The sequence below is a fragment of the Entelurus aequoreus genome, linkage group LG05, assembly GCF_033978785.1.
Source record: "Entelurus aequoreus isolate RoL-2023_Sb linkage group LG05, RoL_Eaeq_v1.1, whole genome shotgun sequence".
NCBI lineage: Eukaryota > Metazoa > Chordata > Actinopteri > Syngnathiformes > Syngnathidae > Entelurus > Entelurus aequoreus.
The window spans coordinates 30,399,724-30,422,983 of record NC_084735.1 but is presented as its reverse complement, the minus strand read 5'-3'; the positions used below and the strand labels follow the sequence as shown (position 1 = coordinate 30,422,983).

At 36.4% G+C, this 23,260-nt stretch overlaps 1 protein-coding gene across 1 annotated transcript; it reads left to right on the top strand.

The window, feature by feature from the left end:
* Window positions 1-356: 356 nt before the first annotated feature.
* On the top strand, window positions 357-21,547 carry LOC133650456 (chordin-like protein 2). Its single transcript, XM_062047703.1, has 11 exons — window positions 357-508; window positions 711-823; window positions 2,040-2,133; window positions 4,114-4,256; window positions 11,887-11,980; window positions 12,081-12,145; window positions 12,227-12,386; window positions 18,807-18,995; window positions 19,064-19,237; window positions 19,311-19,403; window positions 21,034-21,547. Exons 1-11 carry the CDS (start codon window positions 442-444, stop codon window positions 21,159-21,161), a joined length of 1,320 nt encoding a protein of 439 aa, XP_061903687.1. The 5' UTR covers window positions 357-441; the 3' UTR covers window positions 21,162-21,547.
* The last annotated feature ends 1,713 nt before the right edge of the window (window positions 21,548-23,260 follow it).

Here is a 23,260-nt window from a genome sequence, read left to right as displayed (position 1 = left end):
TGAAAAACTTATTCGGGTGTTACCATTTAGTGGTCAATTGTACGGAATATGTACTTCACTGTGCAACCTACTAATAAAAGTCTCAATCAATCAATCAATCAATCAATCAATGTTTTAATATTTATTAAAATTGGTGTCTATACATTTAATGCCCTGTGAGTAGTTTTTAATAGAAAAAAAAACAAAGTAGTTAATTATTTTCAATAATGAAGACATCGCGTTCTGACTGCAACTATAATGTATGAAGGTAATATTAATTCCATGTACATTTTGTACGACGACTGAGTTCGTCATGCTATGACGTTGTGTGTCCTGCAGGGTGCGCCATAGCTCGGCCAAGCACAAGAAGTATCTCCACCTTTTGATTCCGGCAGAAACACACACGACTATTTGACTTGTGCTGTCAAAGGGAAAGGATCACGCACATGTTGGGGATGAACAATGAAGTCCTTGCTGGTGTCCTTAATGCTGGTCTGGTGTGCAGCTGCTCAGCTGAGAGTCCGCAAAGGTAAAGACTGAACCTTCAAGTCGATCTTCTCCAGACGTGCGGAGCTTTTTGGAAAGAACAAGATCTCGCCGTGGTTTAGTGAAGATTTTTTTTCTCTCTCCCAAACTTGTCTTCTCTTAGAGTGGGCATTTCCTGTGGATTTGACTTAATTCTTGCATCATTAGGTCATATGCAGATGTTTCTTCTTATTTGTACCACCAAGGCTCGGGGGCGGCATGCACTTTTAAAGACAAGACCTTCAACCCGGGAGACAGCTGGCATCCTTTTCTGGAGCCCTTTGGACTGATGCTCTGCATGCGCTGTTTCTGCACTGAGGTACTCATGCTTTGTTTCAACTATCAAAAGATAATGTTTTATATATATATATATATATATATATATATATATATATATATATATATATATATATATATATATATATATATATATATATATATATATATATATATATATATATATATATATATATATATATACATATATATATATATATATATATATATATATATATATATATATATATATATATATATATATATATATATATATATATATATATATATATATATAAGAGATGTCTATCGGAAATTATCGGTTTAGTTTTTTTTATTATCGGTATCGTTTTTTTAAATTTTATTAAATCAACTTAAAATACACAAGATACACTTACAATTAGTGCACCAACCCAAAAAACCTCCCTCCCCCATTTACACTCATTCACACAAAAGGGTTCTTTCTTTCTGTTATTAATATTCTGGTTCCTACATTATATATCAATATATATCAATACAGTCTGCAAGGGATACAGTCTGTAAGCACACATGATTGTGCGTGCTGCTGGTCCACTAATAGTACTAACCTTTAACAGTTAATTTTACTCATTTTCATTAATTACTAGTTTCTATGTAACTGTTTTTATAATGTTTTACTTTCTTTTTTATTCAAGAAAATATTTTTCATTTATTTATCTTATTTTATTTTATTATTTTTAAAAAAAAGGACCTTATCTTCACCAGATCTGGTTGTCCAAATTAGGCATAATAATGTGTTAATTCCACGACTGTATATATCCGTATCGGTTGATATCGGTATTGGTAGATATCGGTATCTGTAATTAAGAGTTGGACAATATCGGCATATCGGATATCGGCAAAAAGCCATTATCGGACATCCCTAATATACTGTATATATATGTGTGTGTATATATATATATATATGTGTGTGTATATATATATATATATATATATATATATATATATATATATATTATATAAATACACATACACTAAATTGGCCCTAGTGTGTGAGTGTGAATGTTGTCTATCTGTGTTGGCCCTGCGATGAGGTGGCGACTTGTCCGGGGTGTACCCCGCCTTCCGCCCGATTGTAGCTGAGATAGGCTCCAGCGCCCCCGCGACCCCGAAGGGAATAAGCGGTAGAAAATGGATGGATGGATATATATATATATGTGTGTGTATATATACATATATGATATATGAGGTGTGACAAGAAACTCCATTCTGTGTTGCAGATGGGTCATGTGAGATGCAGTAAGATGAAATGTCCTCCTCTGCCATGTGACAAGCCAGTAGCAGATCCTCACCAGTGTTGTCCAAGATGCACAGGTAGACCTGCACCTTCCTTACCATGTGTCTTGTGCCCTATTATATCTTCATTAGACTAGTTTTATTACCTATGGCGATATAAAAGCTCTATTGGAACTGCTATGTTTATTATTATTATTATTATTATTCTTTCTTTCTTTTTTTTTTTAGTTTATTTCGAACATGAACACACTTACAGTATAATAAATCACACAATTTCATATAATTTCTCTTCACATCATGTCCGAAAAGGAGTAGGAAGAAGCAAAGCTTATTTAATCCTACCCCTTTCCCACTTCAGAGCGTTTACATATACATATGTTCATTTAATGTCTTCTTTTTGTAACACAATTACATCAGTGAATGATTAATACAGCAGTTCTTGCAATATACAATTAAGTCAGTCATGATTAACATACTGAGATGAAGAATAAGGTTGAAGGTATTTCTCATAATTCTTCTTCCTTGTACTTTGTAAGCACTATTAATTTGAACAACCTCTTGAACTGGATCATATCAGTACATTGTTTAACTTGTGTGCTTAATCCATTCCATAGTTTAATTCCACATACTGATATGCTAAAGGTCTTAAGTGTTCTACGTGCATACATATTATTATTATTATTATTATTATTATACACAAGTGTTTTCCTGGCATTTTTAACATGCATGAAAAATCACTAAAATTTGCATGGGCATCAGGCCCGGTGAAAAATATCACTCACTAGCGAGACGTTTATCATGTCAGGACGCACAAGAATGTATCAAAAAGTTGTTTGTAAACAAACAAGAAGTCAGCCATGTTGGTTTGAACCAGCTATTTTGGGACTAAATCAGGGGTCGAATTTTGACGAACTCCTCCAAGGGATTTTCGTAACTCGGAGCTAACCACTGAAAATATGGAGGCGAGTCATCCAGACATGCCCGTGTTTCTCCTTCCGTCTGTACAGACGCTTGTGGAAATCCCACATGAATACCTTAAGAGAAAGCGATTGCAGCTATTTCGGATACAACACTTCTCAGACGGCAAGAGAACTTCCGAATGTCCAGGTCAGCTGTGATTCTACTTACGAGAATGCGGGCTCCCGTGGATGTGATAAAAAAGGTAGCGTGTGCTTTGTATTACCTGGCTGTCGAGGGAAGACTACGTAAACCGGGGAATGCTTTTGGACTGGCAAAGCAGACTGTAACAGTTATTGTCCACCATGTATGTCGCGGACTCAAAGTCTAGGTCCAGAGTATATAAAGTCACCAAAAAGGAATGGACCATGAAGGTGAAGGCAAAAGAGTGAGGAGTCTTCTGACCAGATATCTAGATCCCTATATTGATTGTTGCAAAATGTTCTTTATCACATTGTTTACTTTCACATGTCCATTAAAGATTTGATTAATTTATGATGGCTCAGGTGTGATTCACTACAATAGGGCCCCACAGCACACTGGATTCCAGTTAATTGAAATACCACAACACTGGATATTGTCCAGATAAGTTACATTTAATTTAAGAACTTGCACACAAAGCAACACTGGAGGTGACTATGACGTGTGCTTTTTCCACGCATGCGTACTAGATCGCGTTGCGCCGGCTGACGGCGGGGGCGAGGGGGTCTTAAACGACCATTGTGTGTGTGTGGATAAGGTTAGGTAGGATTTACCCTGGATAACCTTAGTGTAGAAGGGGCCGAAAAGAGCCCAAAAGCCAGTCACAGATACGAGACAGATGGGGGATTACAATCATTTTACGCCATTGGAGGTGAACTTTGATAATGAGTCTTACTATTCACCAGAAAAATGTTAACATTAACACCTCTACTCCTTCATCCTATTTGGTGCGTATGATGAATAAGACACCTTGAAGCACTTCTTGAATTAGTCAGGAAATAATCCAAAAACGTTTAGTTACAGAGGCGTTGAAATTGGTATTGTTTACGTTTAAACTGATACTGATCGGTACTTTTCAAAAATGCAATAATTGAATTACAATATGTTGTTGTGTCTTAGATAAACCGAAGGTCCCAGCGGCCCTGAGAGCTCCAGTGAAAGTGTGCAGATATAATGGAAGTATTTATCAACCAGGAGAGACCTTCACCAAACACGACCTTCCTGCAAAGCCAAGAAACCAGTGTGCCATGTGCTCATGCTCTGTGAGTCATTCATCACTTTCATTTATTGTGTAAAATACAAGTGTTTTCATCTTGTTACACTAGATCAGGGGTCACCAACGCGGTGCCCGCGGGCACCAGGTCGCCCGTAAGGACCAGATGAGTCGCCCGCGGGCCTGTTCTAAAAAAATTTTTTAAAAATAAAAATTAAAATTAAAATTAAATCTACATAGAAAAAACACAAGATACACTTTCAATCAGTGCATCAACCCAAACAACCTCCCCCATGCACACTCATCCACACCCACTCACACAAAAGGGGTTATTTCTTTCTGCTACCAATATTCTGGTTCCCACAACATAGACAACATCTGCAAGGGACACAGTCCCTGAAGCACACATGATTGTATAGGCTGCTGGTCCACTAACATTTTCATTAATTACTATTTTTTATGTAATTATTTTTATATTGTTTTACTTTCTTTTTTATCCAAGAAAATGTTTTTTATTTATTTATCTTATTTTATTTTATTTTTAAAAAAAGGGCCTTATCTTCAACAGACCAGGTTGTCAATGAAATTAGATTTGTTTAAAGGGTTTTTTAAACCAGGCCCAGTCCAGATAATGTCCAAGTCGGACTCAGCAACACACACCTTCATTCATGTACACAGAAAAAAATTAGGGAACACAACAGATTGCATATAATTTATAAACAAAATTACATGTTCAAAATAAGCATTTATGTACAGTCCAGATTATGTCCAGGTCACTCAAATTAGGGAACACAACAACAGATATCATATAATCTATAAACATAATTATACTTTCAAAATAAGCCTTTGAGGACTTCTCATCTTTTTTTTAATGTTTTTTGGCATCATTATCGTTTTCAACCATGTAACTTTCTAGAGTTAGAAAATACTGAATAAATGTTTTAAAGAAAGTAATACTAAGTGAATATCTGTTTTTGGCCTTAAAAATAAACCTTTTACCGAGTACTATAATTAAATTGACTAAATCATGATTGTCAATGAACTCTCCTAAAATAACAGAAACCACATCAAGCAATAAACAAACCAATCCTTAAACACATTTTTTCAACTTCCACCCAAAACAAAGACACAATATGACAATACCAAAACAAATGCAGGGTGGATTCAGGCTCCTGACAACAGAATCGGCAATCATCTGACTCTGTCATATTCCATAATTTTAACATTTTCCCTGTGGGTAAGAAGTTATAAATAATTTTAATTTGAAAATAACGATTTTGCACATCGATAGTAGTTTTATATATTAGTTTTAATATGGCATCCCATGGCAACGGGCAGTCAAAAAAGTCCTCCCATTTTCCATATGTGTTGTATGGGGCAGCCTTTAAAGATTTCTTTATTAAATAAAAATTATATATTTTTCTATTTATTTTAGTTCCTTTGTGCCAACTAGAATTTCTTATTAGAGATTTACAAACTAATAATTTAGTAGTTCCATAATTAATTATTTGTTTCCATCTTTTCCCAATTACTCCAGTTAGTTGATAAAATGAAAAGCTTGAGCAAGCATCACCATACATAGTTCTAAATTCATCATACTTCATAATTTTACCATTCTCATTGATAATATCATTGACAAAAATGATTCCTCTTTCAAACATATTTTTCCAAAAGAAAGGCTTTCCATCTATTACAATATTAGAGTTCATCCATATTATCTGCTGCAAAATATTGTCTCTTTTTTCTGGCACATAAAATTGAAAACACCACTATGAGTGGATTGTTTCCTTTAGGAACCCCGCCATGTTTCCCAGCAGACTCTCTACATAAGAAAAATGGGAGGGGATCACTTGTAAAAAAGGATACAATTTCTTTTGATACAGTACATGTTTTTTGTCCAACAGGACATTTGTGTACCACTCAATGTTTAAATACATCTTTGGAACAATTGATGCTTTTAAAGACAGACACATAGCTTCAAGGTTGAGAAGTTTCAGGCCCCCATATTCATACTCTTCGTACAAAACCTTTCTTTTAATCTTTTCTGGTTTGCCGTTCCAGACAAAATCGAAGACCCTCCGCTCATAAATCTTAAAAAAGTTTTGTGATGGAGCTGGTAATGACAAAAACAAATAAATAAATTGAGGAATAATTAACGAGTTGGCAATAGACATTTTACCATACAAGGTTAGGGATTTCCCTTTCCATAACTGCATAATTTTGTCCATCTTTCTTAGCCGATTATCATAATTTACTGAGCCTAGATCTTCCAGATTTTCTGGGACAACAACACCAAGTATGTTAACTGGTCCATCTGTCCACAAAAAAGGCACTTTGCATTCCATTCGAAAGGACGTTCCCTTTAGATTTCCGATCCTTAACATTTTACATTTATCATAATTAAGCTTAAGGCCAGATTGCTGTGAAAATATGTCCAAAAGATTAAGAAAGTTCCGCAAACAATGAGGAAAAATCTTATCTTTGTGAATCAGCCTTTTCTGACATGAACTTCATCAAGAACAAACACAGAACACGCCTCACTGATGCACATCTGCAAGACTCACTCAGAGTTGCAGTGTCAAGTTACACACCAGAGTACAACACACTAGTTAACAGCATGCAATGCCAGGCTTCCCACTAACTGACAAAGAAACAGATAACAGATTTGGTGTCCAGTTCAAAGTGTGACATGATTTAAAAATTTGAGAGTTTACTTTTGTATTTTACATGAGTTATTATTTGTACAAACATGGTGCAAAGTAATTCATGATTTGTTAAAAAATGTTAGTGGCTAGCTAGTTAAAATGGGATATTGTGATTTCACAAGACTGTCTTAGAAGTGATCATTTGAAAATGTTCAATTTGAAAAATGTGCACTTGGAGAAAATATAAAAATAAAGTGTTGCATATTGATATTTATCTGTTTCTATATATATTTATTGTGAGAAATCATTAAGATGATCAGTGTTTCCACAAAGATAAATATCATTAATTATTAATAATAACAGAGTTAAAGGTAAATTGAGCAAATTGGCTATTTCTGGCAGTTTATTTAAGTGTGTATCAAACTGGTAGCCCTTCGCATTAATCAGTACCCAAGAAGTAGCTCTTGGTTTCAAAAAGGTTGGTGACCCCTGCACTAGATCTTCTCAAGGGACAATACTATAGAATTGAAACATGGATACACTTTGAAGCAGTCAGTGTACACGACTGCTTGAATCGCAGTATAGATTCACTATTCACCCGAAATGAGTCAACACAGACATTATTATCCCATTACTTTTGTCCAGTTTAATATTTGTGCCTTCACAATGGAGCTGTTCTTTTGGCTCGGCTTCCTAAAAAGAGCCGGTGGCTCTTTCGGCTCCCAAATGGCTCCTCAGATTTTTGTTGTTTTTAAAATGTATTACCAGAACACATCTATGATAGAACGCCTCGGGATCCCCCGAGAAGAGCTGGACGAAGTAACTGGGCAGAGGGAAGTCTGTGCTTCTCTGCTTAGGCTGCTGCCCCCGCGACCCGGCTTCGGATAAGTGTAAGATGATGGATAGATTTCTAATGTGAAAACACTAATTATTAGATTAGATTAGATTAGATAGTACTTTATTAATCCCCGAGGGGAAATTAGATTTTCAGCACAAACCCGTTCAAGATTAGACAAACAAACAGTGTACAGGGTTACAGAACAAGAACGCTGATGGGTCGTCATAAGGCGCCCCGTAAAAGATGGGAAAAAGGTAAACGCTGGGGGAGGATGAGTAAAACAATACAATCTAGACTTGGCTCCTAAGGGGGCCCAGTCTGGAGTGGGAACAAACCTCCATAGCAAAGCACATATACATATTACAACATACATCTCGAGACTTGCAACAGAGGGGAGGGAATGGGGGCTACGGTGGCGGGCTGCAGCTCTTCGGGCGCTGCCCAGCCGGCCATCACCCCTATGGGATTCGCGTCAAGGGCGTTGTATGGCGGTGGGGTATGTGTGTGTGGCGTATATTTTGTGTGGATGCATGTATGTGTGTAAGCCTGCCGCGTGTCTCTGTTCCGCGGCCTTGGTGTTCTTGCCAGTCAGTCCAAAGTCAACAACAACTGGTGTGTGTCCATGAGAGACAAGAAGGGAGTTTGTTGTGTCTTCGCCGCAGTGTCCTTGGGGAAAGTCTCGAAGCCAGGGAAACAATCCAAGTTAGAATGTTTTGTAATCAAATCAAAATGACTTATTTATTTGTATTTATATATATATATATTACCATAAAAACAAATGATAAACTACAAAAACAAACCCATTTCAATTAGACAAAATGTGCAATTTGATTGTGTGTACTATTTATATATTTACAACTATTTTCAGCGAAAGAGCAACAACACATTACACAACTAGATATACTTTAAGATGTGCAAAATTAAAAAAATAAATTTTTTTGGCTAGTCTTTTGAGAACATTGGCATTAAAAAAACACAAATTATCTCAGCTTTTGTTTTCTGCTGTTCATTTTCCTCAACTTTCCAGTGTGTAGTCTCTAATTATGTAGCATCACTTTCTCATGCTCACTTGTCCCCCGCCCTCCTTTTCCTGTGCTTGTGTGTGTGTAATCCCTCCCTCTATAGATTGGTACCTTTCACGTTTGAACTGATACGGTATCAATGCCTTGGTACTCAATGATGCCAATTTAGTTTAACATTAACACTGTATTTTGTTTTCTTACGCTTTTGAGTCTCATTTGCAAGTTTGCATTCATTTCAGTTTGTCCGAGGTGTGTTGCTTGAGCCAGGAAGTAGTCTTTGCCATTAAATTGTCATTATTATACTTATTACACACTAGCTCTTTAGTTGTATTTTTTAAAATTTGAATGTGTTAAAATCGCCTTGTAAAGTCATCAATTCTAATCAGTAGCATATATATGGCATGTTCAATGTAAATTAGCCTCGAGCTAGCTTGGAAAAGTTGAGTGCTTTCTATCAGCCATACATGCTTTGTGGGCATGGGAAATTGCAACATTACCTAGACGGAGTCCGCTATGATTACGCCTGTTAGCCCGCCAAGTGCTTAAGCCGGTGCCGAATCTGCAACTGGACATGACGTCACATGCAACAAAGATATCCAAATATTGCACTGTTTAATTTTACGTGAATCAGTACATTGTACTGTAGTAGGGACGGGTACCCATTTCGGTACTTTAATAGGTGCCGACCGATTTCTGTCCTACCGAGTGTCGATTCACTTAAAGTCAGCTTCAAGAGGTAGTCACTTGAAATGGTTTTCACTTCACAGGTGTGCTTGAAGCTCATCGAGAGAATGCCAAGAGTGTGCCAAGCAGTAATCAGAGCAAAGGGTGTCTATTTTGAAGAAACTAGAATATAAAACATGTATTCAGTTATTTCACCTTTTTTTGTTAAGTACATAACTCCACATGTGTTCATTCATAGTTTTGATGCCTTCAGTGACAATCTACAATGTAAATAGTCATGAAAATAAAGAAAACACATTGAATGAGGAGAAGGTGTGTCCAAACTTTTGGCCTGTACTGTTTATATATATATATATATATATATATATATATATATATATATATATATATATATATATATATATATATATATATATATATATATATATATATATATATATATATATATATATATATATACTGTATGTGTGTGTGTGTGTCTGTCTGTATGTATGTGTATATACATATATATATATATATATGTATGTATGTATATATATATATGTATGTATGTATGTATGTATGTATGTATGTATGTATGTATGTATGTATGTATGTATGTATGTATGTATGTATGTATGTATGTATGTATGTATGTATTTGCATATATATATATGCATGTGTTTGTGTGTGTACTGTATATAATACGTAGCGCAGTGATTACAAACAATTGCCACCACAGTTGACATACTTCACACAAAAGTCATGATTTCTCCATAATTGATGGTCCAAATCTAATGAAGATTTTGGCAAAATGAGAGTAATTAATATGTTGTTTTTTTTGGTCGTTCTGTATTTTCTGAAGTACATTCCGCTGGCGGGAGCATGTTAGACAGTCAGCCGGTCACTAAGGACTGTAGTGGCGGAGTGCTTCAAATGCGGCCGCAAAATTGCCCCAAAATTATTCTTTGACAAAATAAAAGCATGTTATATTTTAAGTTTATGAGCTGTAGTATGTTTAGAACTGTAGTTAGACTCATCATTTGGGTTTATTTCGTCAGGAAAACTAACGTCAGAACAATTTGATTGCATGCATGCGAGTACAGCCGCAGACCTCCTTGGTGTGCGACATGGCGCCTGTCATTTAAAGTACCAGCAGAATGGAAAAACGGGTTGCTTCTATATTAAAGTAATTATCATATTTACCTGATTTATGACACCGAAAGACTTACAAAGTTTGCGAGTAAATAGATATGATTAAAATAGTATCAATCTCACAGAGATTCCCGAGCCATTTTGAAGGATACTGAGCTAGCCAGTCATGTGATCCGTGACGTAGAGGTAGGAACCGCAGACCCACTTCCTACCAACAACAATGCAAAGCATGAAGACTTTGTGAGAGGAAATAACGATTACTTCAGGACAAAGGATGGTCCAGAACCTTATATGTTTGATCCTGAATAAAAGGATCAAAAATATTAGAAGCGCTGCTAAACAGATCCAGCTTTAGTGAAACACTAAGCATTATGTAGCAATATTGCTAAGTGCTAAACAAGAAATACAAACTACAAACATAATAAAACAGCAAATTCAAAATGACCATCTGAAATTGTGGCATTTTGTGATGTTTATGCGGTTCAATGGGTACAATGAAACCTGCTCAGTAGCTTTGTGGTTAGAGTGTCCGCCCTGAGATCGGTAGGTCGTGAGTTCAAACCCCGGCCGAGTCATACCAAAGACTATAAAAATGGAACCCATTACCTCCCTGCTTGACACTCAGCATCAAGGGTTGGAATTGGGGGTTGAATCACCAAAAATGATTCCCGGGCGCGGCCACCTTTGCTGCTCACTGCTCTCCTCACCTCCCAGGGGCTGAACAAGGGGATGGGTCAAATGCAGAGGGCAGATTTCACCACATCTAGTGTGTGTGACAATCATTGGTATTTTAACTTTAACTTTTGAAACGCAATTGAGCATATCAAGTCAACTTGTTTTTCCACTCTACTGGTAAGTTTTCATACTCTTTCCCCGCACGGCTTTGCCGTAGTCTATACACTACTGCCATCTAACCAGTTGGAATTGCAACTGCATGCAAAGTTTACCGTATAATACTTGCAAATGAGACACACATGTTTAATAAAACAAGATGATAACTAGACAGCGCAGTGTAAAATTTACATTAATTAACACATTTGAGCACACACAAAAGCACTGAAAAATGCTTCAGTTGAGTACTGGTATCCATGCCCAGGTTGGGCCGTTGACTTCAAAGCTGGCTCCTGTTTTTCAAAGCTGGATCGTTTGATTGGGTGTTCCTCATCTGCATCTTATGTGTGTCATTGCATTGGACTGATGCATGAAGAGGATTTTTGTAGGAACTTAAAACTGTCATGAAACTACTATTTCACTGAAAAAATAAGGTCTATCCGTCCCCAAACCCCAGAGCTTCCTGGAACATGCACGGAAAAATGTTCAAACTTTAAAACCGCTGACGTTTTGTTCCCACTCCAGAATGGAAATATATTTTGCGCTATAAAAACCTGCCAACCAATCAGCTGCTCCTCTCCGGTCACGGCTGCAGACACCTGCTGCTTGCTGTGCAAAGGTAGGCCAAAGTCTTCCAGCTGACTAAAGAAGTATTTTCTAAAGCTGGAACAGGTTGGTCAGGGCCACACGAATACTAAATACTTCATTGTTCAAAACAGGTCAAGACTCCACTGGTGGATCTTCATCAGCAGAGGATGCAAACCAGCAGCTCAATAGAGGCGTCGTACGTCACGTCATCATGCATGTTTTGAAAATATTATTCAATCATTCCACACAACTCTTTTGTATGTGTGTTTCTAAAAAGAGGCACTCGCTGCAGCAGTGTTCTGCCGAGCAGGACGCGGCACGTTCCGACCAAACCGGCGTCTGGACTTCCCCCAGACGCCTCAGCCTCAGTGAACTTGACCTCAGAGGGGCTTCTGAGACCAGCGTGAAGATTTTAATGCAGCAGAAACACCAGAAAGGTTTGCAAAAGAGGCGTTTTTATATGATAAACATTTTATTACAAAACATTTAAATTAGGAATATATCTAATTGCGATTCATTGCATTTTATCAATAGTTAACTCATAATTATTCACAAATATAAGGTCTCTTTCATAAGTGGAACTTATTGAAATGTACATCCAACTGGGCAATTTGTTGGATTTATACAAATATTTGCTTATGAAACATTATGTATGTACCTTATATTTAACAGCTCAACGTAAAATGGACACCAACACTCTTTTAAAGGCACAGATGCAATACATATATATTTTACAATATATGACACATAACTATATATATGTATTTCTATACCTACGACTGGCGGAAATATTGTATACCTTTTTTTTGTAGCATGTTCTGGTTAAGTCTTTAATTACATAATGTTTAACAGGCTGAATATTAAATGTTATTAATAAATAATGGAGGTTAATACATTGCCATGCAGCCATATGAAGACCAATAACTTGTACATCTTGTAATGCACAGAACAACAGAACATCAGAAGCATTTATTTAGGTAGAAATATCACATTATATATATATATATATATATATATATATATATATATATATATATATATATATATATATATATATATATATATATATATATATATATATATATATATATATATATATGTATATATATGTGTGTGTGTATATATAGATATATACATGTATAGATACATATACATATATATATATATATATATATATATATATATATATATATATATATATATATATATATATATATATATATATATGTATATATATATATATATATATATATATATATATATATATATATACATAGAACTTTGCAAGCGACTTTACTGCTGTTAAAGGAAACCATCATTAACTCGCGTTAGCTTTGGCAGGCCTCATTTGAATGTATTTTCTATTTGTTTAAAAAAAAAATACAGCAGCAACAAAATAGGCTTTATTTAGATGAAAAGTGCACAACAAACAAAATCCATTATGCGATATCCACTATGTCTAGCAGGCGTTGTGGCGCCCTACTCTGTTTAGCGGTCCTTGAATGCATCGTAAAAACACCTCAGTTTTGTATTCCTTTGAGTATAGATCAGGGGTCACCAACCTTTTTGAAACCAAGGGCTACTTCTTGGGTACTGATTAATGCGAAGGGCTACCAGTTAGATACACACTTAAATAAATTGCCAGAAGTAGCCAATTTGCTCAATTTACCTTTAACTCTGTTATTATTAATAATGAATGATATTTATCTTTGTGGAAACACTGATCATCTTAATGATTTCTCACAATAAATATATATAGAAACAGATAAATATCAATATGCAACACTTTATTTTTATATTTTCTCTAAGTGCACATTTTTCAAATTGAACATTTTCAAATGATCACTTCTAAGACAGTCTTGTGAAATCACAATATCCCATTTTAACTAGCTAGCCACTAACATTTTTTAACAAATCATGAATTACTTTGCACCATGTTTGTACAAATAATAACTCATGTAAAATACAAAAGTAAACTCTCAAATTTTTAAATCATGTTACACTTTGAACTGGACACCAAATCTGTTATCTGTTTTTTTGTCAGTTAGTGGGAAGCCTGGCATTGCATGCTGTTAACTAGTGTATTGTACTCTGGTGTGTAACTTGACACTGCAACTCTGAGTGAGTCTTGCAGATGTGCATCAGTGAGGCGTGTTCTGTGTTTGTTCTTGATGAAGTTCATGTCAGAAAAGGCTGATTCACAAAGATAAGATTTTTCCTCATTGTTTGCGGAGACTTCTTAATCTTTTGGACATATTTTCACAGCAATCTGGCCTTAAGCTTAATTATGATAAATGTAAAATGTTAAGGATCCCAGAAAATCTGGAAGATCTAGGCTCAGTAAATTATGATAATCGACTAAGAAAGCTGGACAAAATTATGCAATTATGGAAAGGGAAATCCCTAACCTTGTATGGTAAAATGTCTATTGCCAACTCGTTAATTATTCCTCAATTTATTTATTTGTTTTTGTCATTACCAGCTCCATCACAAAACTTTTTTAAGATTTATGAGCGGAGGGTCTTCGATTTTGTCTGGAACGGCAAACCAGAAAAGATTAAAAGAAAGGTTTTGTACAAAGAGTATGAATATGGGGGCCTGAAACTTCTCAACCTGGCAGCTATGTGTCTGTCTTTAAAAGCATCAATTGTTCCAAAGATGGATTTAAACATTGAGTGGTACACAAATGTCCTGTTGGACAAAAAACATGTACTGTATCAAAATAAATTGTATCCTTTTTTACAAGTGATCCCCTCCCAGAGAGTCTGCTGGGAAACATGGCGGGGTTCATAAAGGAAACAATCCACTCATAGTGGTGTTTTCAATTTTATGTGCCAGAAAAAGGAGACGATATTTTGCAGCAGTTAATATGGATGAACTCTAATATTGTAATGGATGGAAAGCCTTTCTTTTGGAAAAATATGTTTGAAAGAGGAATCATTTTTGTCAATGATATTATCAATGAGAATGGTAAAATTATGAAGTATGATGAATTTAGAGCTATGTATGGTGATGCTTGCTCAAGCTTTTCATTTTATCAACTAACTGGAGTAATTGGGAAAAGATGGAAACAAATAATTAATTATGGAACTACTAAATTATTAGTTTGTAAACCTCTAATAAGAAATTCTAGTTGGCAAAAAGGAACTAAAATAAATAGAAAAATATATAATTTTTATTTAATAAAAAAAATCTTTGAAGGCTGCCTCATACAACACAAATGGAAAATGGGAGGACTTTTTTGACTGCCCGTTGCCATGGGATGCCATATTCAAACTAATCTATAAAACCACTATCGATGTGCAAAATCGTTATTTTCAAATTAAAATTATTTATAACTTCTTACCCACAGGGAAAATGTTAAAATTATGGAATATGACAGAGTCAGATGATTGCCGATTTTGTTGTCAGGAGCCTGAATCCACCCTGCATTTGTTTTGGTATTGTCATATTGTGTCTTTGTTTTGGGTGGAAGTTGAACAAATGTGTTTAAGGATTGGTTTGTTTATGAAGCTTAATGTGGTTTTTGTTATTTTAGGAGAGTTCATTGACAATCATGATTTAGTCAATTTAATTAAAGTACTCGGTAAAATGTTTATTTTTAAGGCCAAAAACAGATATTCACTTAGTATTACTTTCTTTAAAACATTTATTCAGTATTTTCTAACTTTAGAAAGTTACATGGTTGAAAACGATAATGATGCCAAAAAACATTAAAAAAAAGATGAGAAGTCCTCAAAGGCTTATTTTGTAAGTATAATTATGTTTATAGATTATATGATATCTGTTGTGTTCCCTAATTTGAGTGACCTGGACATAATCTGGACTGTACATAAATGCTCATTTTGAAAATGTAATTTTGTTTATAAATTATATGCAATCTGTTGTGTTCCCTAATTTTTTTCTGTGTACATGAATGAAGGTGTGTGTTGCTGAGTCCGACTTGGACATTATCTGGACTGGGCCTGGTTTAAAAAACCCTTTAAACAAATCTAATTTCATTGACAACCTGGTCTGTTGAAGATAAGGCCCTTTTTTAAAAAATAAAATAAAATAAGATAAATAAATAAAAAACATTTTCTTGAATAAAAAAGAAAGTAAAACAATATAAAAATAATTACATAAAAAATAGTAATTAATAAAAATGTTAGTGGACCAGCAGCCTATACAATCATGTGTGCTTCAGGGACTGTGTCCCTTGCAGATGTGTTGTCTATGTTGTGGGAACCAGAATATTGGTAGCAGAAAGAAATAACCCCTTTTGTGTGAGTGGGTGTGGATGAGTGTGCATGGGGGAGGTTGTTTGGGTTGATGCACTGATTGAAAGTGTATCTTGTGTTTTTTCTATGTAGATTTAATTTAAAAAAAATAAATAAATAATAATAATAATTTTATTTTTATTTTTATTTTTTAGAACAGGCCCGCGGGCGACTCATCTGGTCCTTACGGGCGACCTGGTGCCCGCGGGCACCGCGTTGGTGACCCCTGGTATAGATCAATTACTCTGCTAAGAGAGCACAAATGTACATAATTGAATATCTTAGTTGTTTAGACAGCAATGTGGTTGCATACGTTTAGATTAGGGAATGGCGTTTCTTTTTGGGGAAAGACGTTAATTTTTCTTGTATTCATGTCAGCATTTAAGCTAGCGAGTTCGCTCCAGTCAGTCTGTGAGTTTATCAAAGTGCAGTTATCAGTCATGGTCTTTATCTCGGGTCTTTTGTCAAGTTTAAAGATATTTTTCCGCCATTAAATATGTGACTTATAAAAACCACGTCATAATTGTTAGGATAAAATTAATGTAGCTGTTAAACTTCAATAATAGGGTTGCTTAAATCAAATTAAGAAGGTTTAAGACTACATCCACCTGGATAGCGGGAACCCTAGCATGAACACTTTCCTCTACACAGACACAGAATTCATCAAAGCTCATCTTTAAGCATTCCCACACAGCATCAACATTTTGGAACATCCATCCATCCATCCATCCATTTTCTACCGCTTTTCCCTTTTGGGGTCGCTGGAGCCTATCTCAGCTGCATTCGGGCAGTAAGCGGGGTACACCCTGGACAAGTCGCCACCTCATCGCAGGTCCAACACAGATAGACAGACAACATTCACACTCACATTCACACACGAGGGCCAATTTAGTTTGATATATAATATATAAATATAATCTATGTGTGGCAGCATAGGAGAAAATAATGTTTGGTTTCCTCTCATTAAAGTTAAAAACAGAGGTGTAGTTTTTAAAGACGGGGGGAAGCTTAGCACCCAGAAGATGCATCAGCACTAATAATAATATAATAATAATAATAATAATGATGTATTATTTGGATATTAACCCACTGATGATAATTATACATAAATCAACTAATCTCTACATTACACTCCAAAGTAAAGAAAAACCTGACAGATTTGTAATTATATTTCAGCGAATATTACAGGTATTATGATTATTTAAATTCACATTCTGGCCATTTTATATTAAATCTGTTAGCATTTTTTTGGAAAAACAAACTTTAAAAAACAAAACAAAAGTATTTATGGGGTTGGGGGAGTTAGATATCCTCTAGATCAGTGTTTTTCAACCACTGTGCCGCGGCACACTAGTGTGCCGTGAGAAATTATGCAACTTCACATAATTGGTCCAAAAAATATTATTTGCAAATCAATAATTATAATCTGCAAATAATGTGCCGTTGTCTAGTGTCTGTGCTGTATAGAGCGTGGCAGGGAAACCATATAAAACTCCATATCAGTAGGTGGCAGCAGGTTGTTAATTGCTTTGTAGAAGTCGCAACGCGTCGAGGATGGTTTGTCGTGATCCCAATATGCAGAGCACAGCAGGAGATGGCGTGCAGGTAAAAAGTATGTAACGCTTTAACCAAAAATGAACAAAAGGGAAAGGAAACGGCAATGAAGCATAGGGATGGCTATGCAAAATTAAAGTAAAATCGAACTGGCTACAAAGTAAAACAAAACAGAATGCTGGACGACAGCAAAGACTTACAGCGTGTGGAGCAGAGACGGCATCCACAAAGTACATCCGTACATGACATGACAATCAACAATGTCCCCACAAAGAAGGGAAGTGTCCGCACAACTGAAATAGTCTTGTTTGCCAATAGAAAGCAAGTCAGGCAATAGCACTCAAAGGAAGGCGTGAAGCTGCTATAGGAAAACACCAACAAAACAGGAAAAGCCACCAAAATAACAGCGCAAGACAGGAACTAAAACACTACACACAGGAAAACAACAACAAACTCAAAATAAAGCACGACAACCTGATGGAGTTTCATTTTTTACCGTTTTCTGCTGGTGGTGTGCCTCCGTATTTTTTTAATGAAAAAAATGTGCCTTTGCTTAAAAAATGTTGAAAAACACTGCTCTAGATATGTTAATCCCCATCTTTTAAAGTCAAAAACCTAACTAAGGTTATTACATGTGTTGTAAAAAGCTGGTTTCAACCAAATCCATGCAATAATGATTTGTGTTAGTACATGTAAACATACCAAGTGTGTGTGTAAGGGATGGCAACGTTGGGTTTAAAGTGGGACGGGGGGCTCCTACAGGAGTCTTGCATATGGGAACCCAGAATTTGGTGCTCCGCCCATGTTTGCAATAATAAACCCACTCATCAATTCATTGTTTATATCACACCCTTCAATTGCATGATGTTATTGCTTTGTGTGATTCTCTCATTCTATTGATTCCACTGAGTCACCCCACAAACGTTTAAAAGTTGTGTTAACACAAAGCTGCTTTGCATTCAAGTTATAGCTCTGTATTGCATATAAAACGGTTCGGAGAGCTTTTTTTCTTATCTCAGACGTGTGTGTTCCATGTGTCACCAGCATGTTTGTACAATGGCAAGACATACTCGCACGGAGACACATGGCACCCAGTTTTGGGGAAGGTCCTGGAATGCATCACGTGCTCTTGTAGCGACGGCCTACCGGAGTGTAAACGCATCACGTGTCCCAGTCAGTATCCGTGTCAACATCCGGTCAAGTCACCCGGAAAGTGCTGCAAGGCGTGTCCAGGTAGGTTGTAGTTGAATTTTGTTGTAAAAAAAATAAATAAAAAAAATAATCCATGCACTTATTCGTAGAGAGTAAACCTGCAAGTAACCACACTGACTGTTTCCTGGGCAACAAAAACAAAGTGTTGGTCTACAAAGTCGAATCCGCTGTAAAAGTGGACTCTCCCAGCACGGTTCGGATCATCGCTATTGAAAGAGCAAGCGCTGCTGAGGTGGAGGTGCAAGTATGGAAGACAGTAGACGGTACAGTAGATATCAATTGAACTATGCAAGAAAACAATTTGCCGGGTGAATAAACACTTATTTCTTCATGCAGGTGTTTTACAATTAATGGAAATAGGTGACATTGGAAGAAGCGATATCAAGGATCATCCTGAGGATTACACCTTACTGACAACAGTCGATGAAGGTTTCGCACATTCAGCATTCAACAAAACCCAAAACCAGTGAAGTTGGCACGTAGTGTAAATCATAAATAAAAACAGAATACAATGATTTGCAAATCCTTTTTAACTCATATTCAATTGAATAGACTGCAAAGACAATATATTTAATGTTTGAACTGAGAAACTTATTTTTTTTTGCAAATAATCAGCTTAGAATTTGGCAGCGACACATTGCAAAAAAGTTGGCACAGGGGCATTTTTACCACTGTGTTACATGGCCTTTCCTTTTAACAACACTCAGTAAACATTTGGAAACTGAGGAGACAAATTTTTTAAGCTTTTCAGGTGGAATTTTTTCCCATTCTAGCTTGATGTACAGCTTAAGTTGTCGTATTTTAGGCTTCATAATGCGCCACACATTTTCAACGGGAGACAGGTCTGGACTACAGGCAGGCCAGTCTAGTACCCGCACTCTTTTACCATGAAGCCACGCTGTTGTAACACGTACAGAATGTGGCTTGGCATTGTCTTACTGAAATAAGCAGGGGCATCCATAAAAAAGATGCTGCTTGGATGGCAACATATGTTGCTCCAAAACCTGTATGTACCTTTCGACATTAATGGTGCCTTCATAGATGTGTAAGTTACCCACGCCTTGGGCACTAATACACCCCCATACCATCACAGATGCTGGCTTTTGAACTTTGTGCCTATAACAGTCCGGATGGTTCTTTTCCTCTTTGATCCGGAAGACACAACTTCCACAGTTTCCAAAAACAATTTGAAATGTGGACTTGTCAGACCACAGAACACTTTTCCACTTTGCATCAGTCCATCTTAGATGAGCTCGGGCCCAGCGAAGCCGGCTGCGTTTCTGGGTGTTGTTGATAAATGGCTTTGGCTTTGCATAGTAGAGTTTTAACTTGCACTTACAGATGTAGCGACGAACTATAGTTACTGACAGTGGTTTTCTGAAGTATTCCTGAGCCCATGTGGTGATATCCTTTACACACTGATGTCGGTTTTTGATGCAGTACCGCATAAGGGATCGAAGGTCACAGGCTTTGCCGCTTACGTGCAGTGATTTCTCCAGATTCTTTGAACATTTTGATGATATTACGGACCGCAGATGGTGAAATCCCTAAATTCCTTGCAATAGCTAATTGAGAAATGTTGTTGTTATACTGTTTGACAATTTGCTCACACATTTGTTCACAAAGTGGTGACCCTCGCCCCATCCTTGTTTGTGAATGACTGAGCATTTCATGGCAGCTGCTTTTATACCCAATCATGGCACCCACCTGTTCCCAGTTAGCCTGTTCACCTGTGGAATGTTCCAAATAGGTGTTTGATGAGCATTCCTCAACTTTCTCAGCCATTTTTGCCACTTCTGCCAGCTTTTTTTAAACATGTTGCAGGCATCAAATTCCAAATGAGCTAATATTTGCAAAAAATAACAACGTTTTCCAGTTCGAACGTTAAGTATCTTGTCTTTACAGTCTATTTAATTGAATATAGGCTGAAAAGGATTTGCAAATCATTGTATTCTGTTTTTATTTACGATTTACACAACGTGCCAACTTCACTGGTTTTGGGTTTTGTTTATCCAAAATGCATATGAGGTTGATCGAAGAGATATTATTATGATTGCAGAGATGTGGGGAAAATTCAAAGATGGAGCAGGGAAACTGGATCAAGCACAGAGCGTTTGTGAAGACGGCATGAAGGAGATGGTCACCTTCTTAGATCCCAAGCAGGTGGAAGGATTGTGTTCACCCTGACTTACTTTGGGGGACGGTATTAGAAACACATTATTTTAACCGCATGGTTTTATTGTACAAATGTTTTTATTTCTGTATTTATTGTAAAACATATTTTAGTGGGAGTTTGACTATTTGAATGCACACAAATTGTATAAAAGTGGACGAAGCCTCTAAATGTGATGAGCGAAGCAATAACTGTGATTTCTTCCAGACTAGCAGGGGGCGAAGTGACAGGACATGTTAAAGCTGGTAAAAAAGATTTAAGTGAAAATACATTTTAAAATTAGCTCCCGAAGGATATCGTTCTGTTCATTTTGTAAGGCAAAATGAGGCCAAATGTGTATTTGTTGTGTTGTGCTTCTTTGTTTAAAGATGGCAGCAGCTTTTTTGGAACCTGAATCCTTCAACCCTCTTTAAAAATATAACTAATGGTCCAACCATTAAATATTGTCTTGTCTTTTGTCTGCCTTCTCTTAACTTGTCATTATATTACTTATTTTCTATCAAGTCCATCTTTATCAGGCAGGGGAAGCAGTGCATTGTCAACACCGTTTACTGGTATTTTGATCACTTCATTGCATGTTTTGGTCACCCTGGTCCTTCAAAACCCATATAGTGAATACTATGAGCAAAAAAGAAATATAAAAGAATCGTCATTTCCGGACTTCCCTGCACTTCCATAAATACCATAGCCTGTGTTTCCTCATGCTTTTTCAGCATTTCCTCAAGATGCTTGACATCAGTAGAAGAGGATGAAACAGAGAATATTATATTATTTCTTATTTTCTCGTTTTTGAGAGCAAGGTAAGTAAGTAAAATGTACTTACACAGACAAAAAGTGCTTCACAACACAGTTAAAATGTCAGGAAGGACACACAATATAAAAGGCTAAAATAAACAATATAAAAGGCTAATATAAAAGACAACATAACAAACATAGTTGCTCAAAAGTGTCTAATTAAAAGCCTGAACAAATAAATACAATTTATGTTTGCTTTTGAAACTGTCATCTGAGCGCAATGAAGGTGGAAGATGGTCCCAATACATGGGAGCTACAGCCTGGAAGGATCGGTCACCTCTAGTCTGAAAACGAGTGTGTGGGACCTTTGGAAAATTCTGATCCACTTAGGTTAGAGCCCGGGGTCTTTTCTTCTTTCTTCGTTTTAAGGATCACATTTGGCATGAGTCTTTTACATGTTTCCCATCCAAACCCTGACTAAAACCCTCCTTTAAAGTCAGAATCATTAAAACGATGGCTGCCAATTACCCCCCTCTCACTTTGATTGGAGAGGTCCATACTTTCCTCACACCCGCATTATTATTTGGAAATGTATGCAGGCAGACCCCTTCTTTACTTGTGTTGCTATACAACATGCAACAATGCATCGGGCAGACATATTGGATTATTCCTTCAAATTCTGCGGCAAAAAACCCCCAATTCGGGCTGAAGATGCTACCCGAACACATACTACACAATATGAAATTGTCAGCGGGCCCGCTCACATTTTGGAGCTAAAAACTGGCATTCCAAAATGTGATGAAACTTGTTCGAAAAAAAAATCCCTATTGTGTCTATTTGGGGGGAATTTTACCTGTAGATATCATTTTTAGGTTCACCCCTATGAAATACCTGTTATTAGCATTAGAGGGGCCCTTTAAGGGTCTGGGTCCTGAGGGGCTGTCTTGCAGCCTTATGCGGACATCTGGGCTGGTGCCTCTGATGGGGTTCATTTAAATAGTCCAATGTTCAGTTTAGAGTTGAAAAACAGACCTAAATAAATGTAAGTTCATTTTTAGAGAGTTACGATAAGTAAATGGCAACAATTCGGTGGAATGGCCCATCGTTATTGTAAACAGCAGTGACCTCTGACCTCACAAATGTTTGTGTTTTTGATAACTCAAAAATGTCAGGAAAATCGATTTTCACCAATACTTCTTCACCATCAACTCCTTTTGAAAGGCAGAATACACGTAAAAAATGCAAAACAAGCACGTCAATGAGTCATTTCATGACATTCCCACAAGTGCTGCGGTATAATCAAGCCATCCTTGCTGAGTTGAATGCACTCAGAATGAATTAAATGTTTTCTTCCCGTGCTGCAGCAAGATGTGTTCAA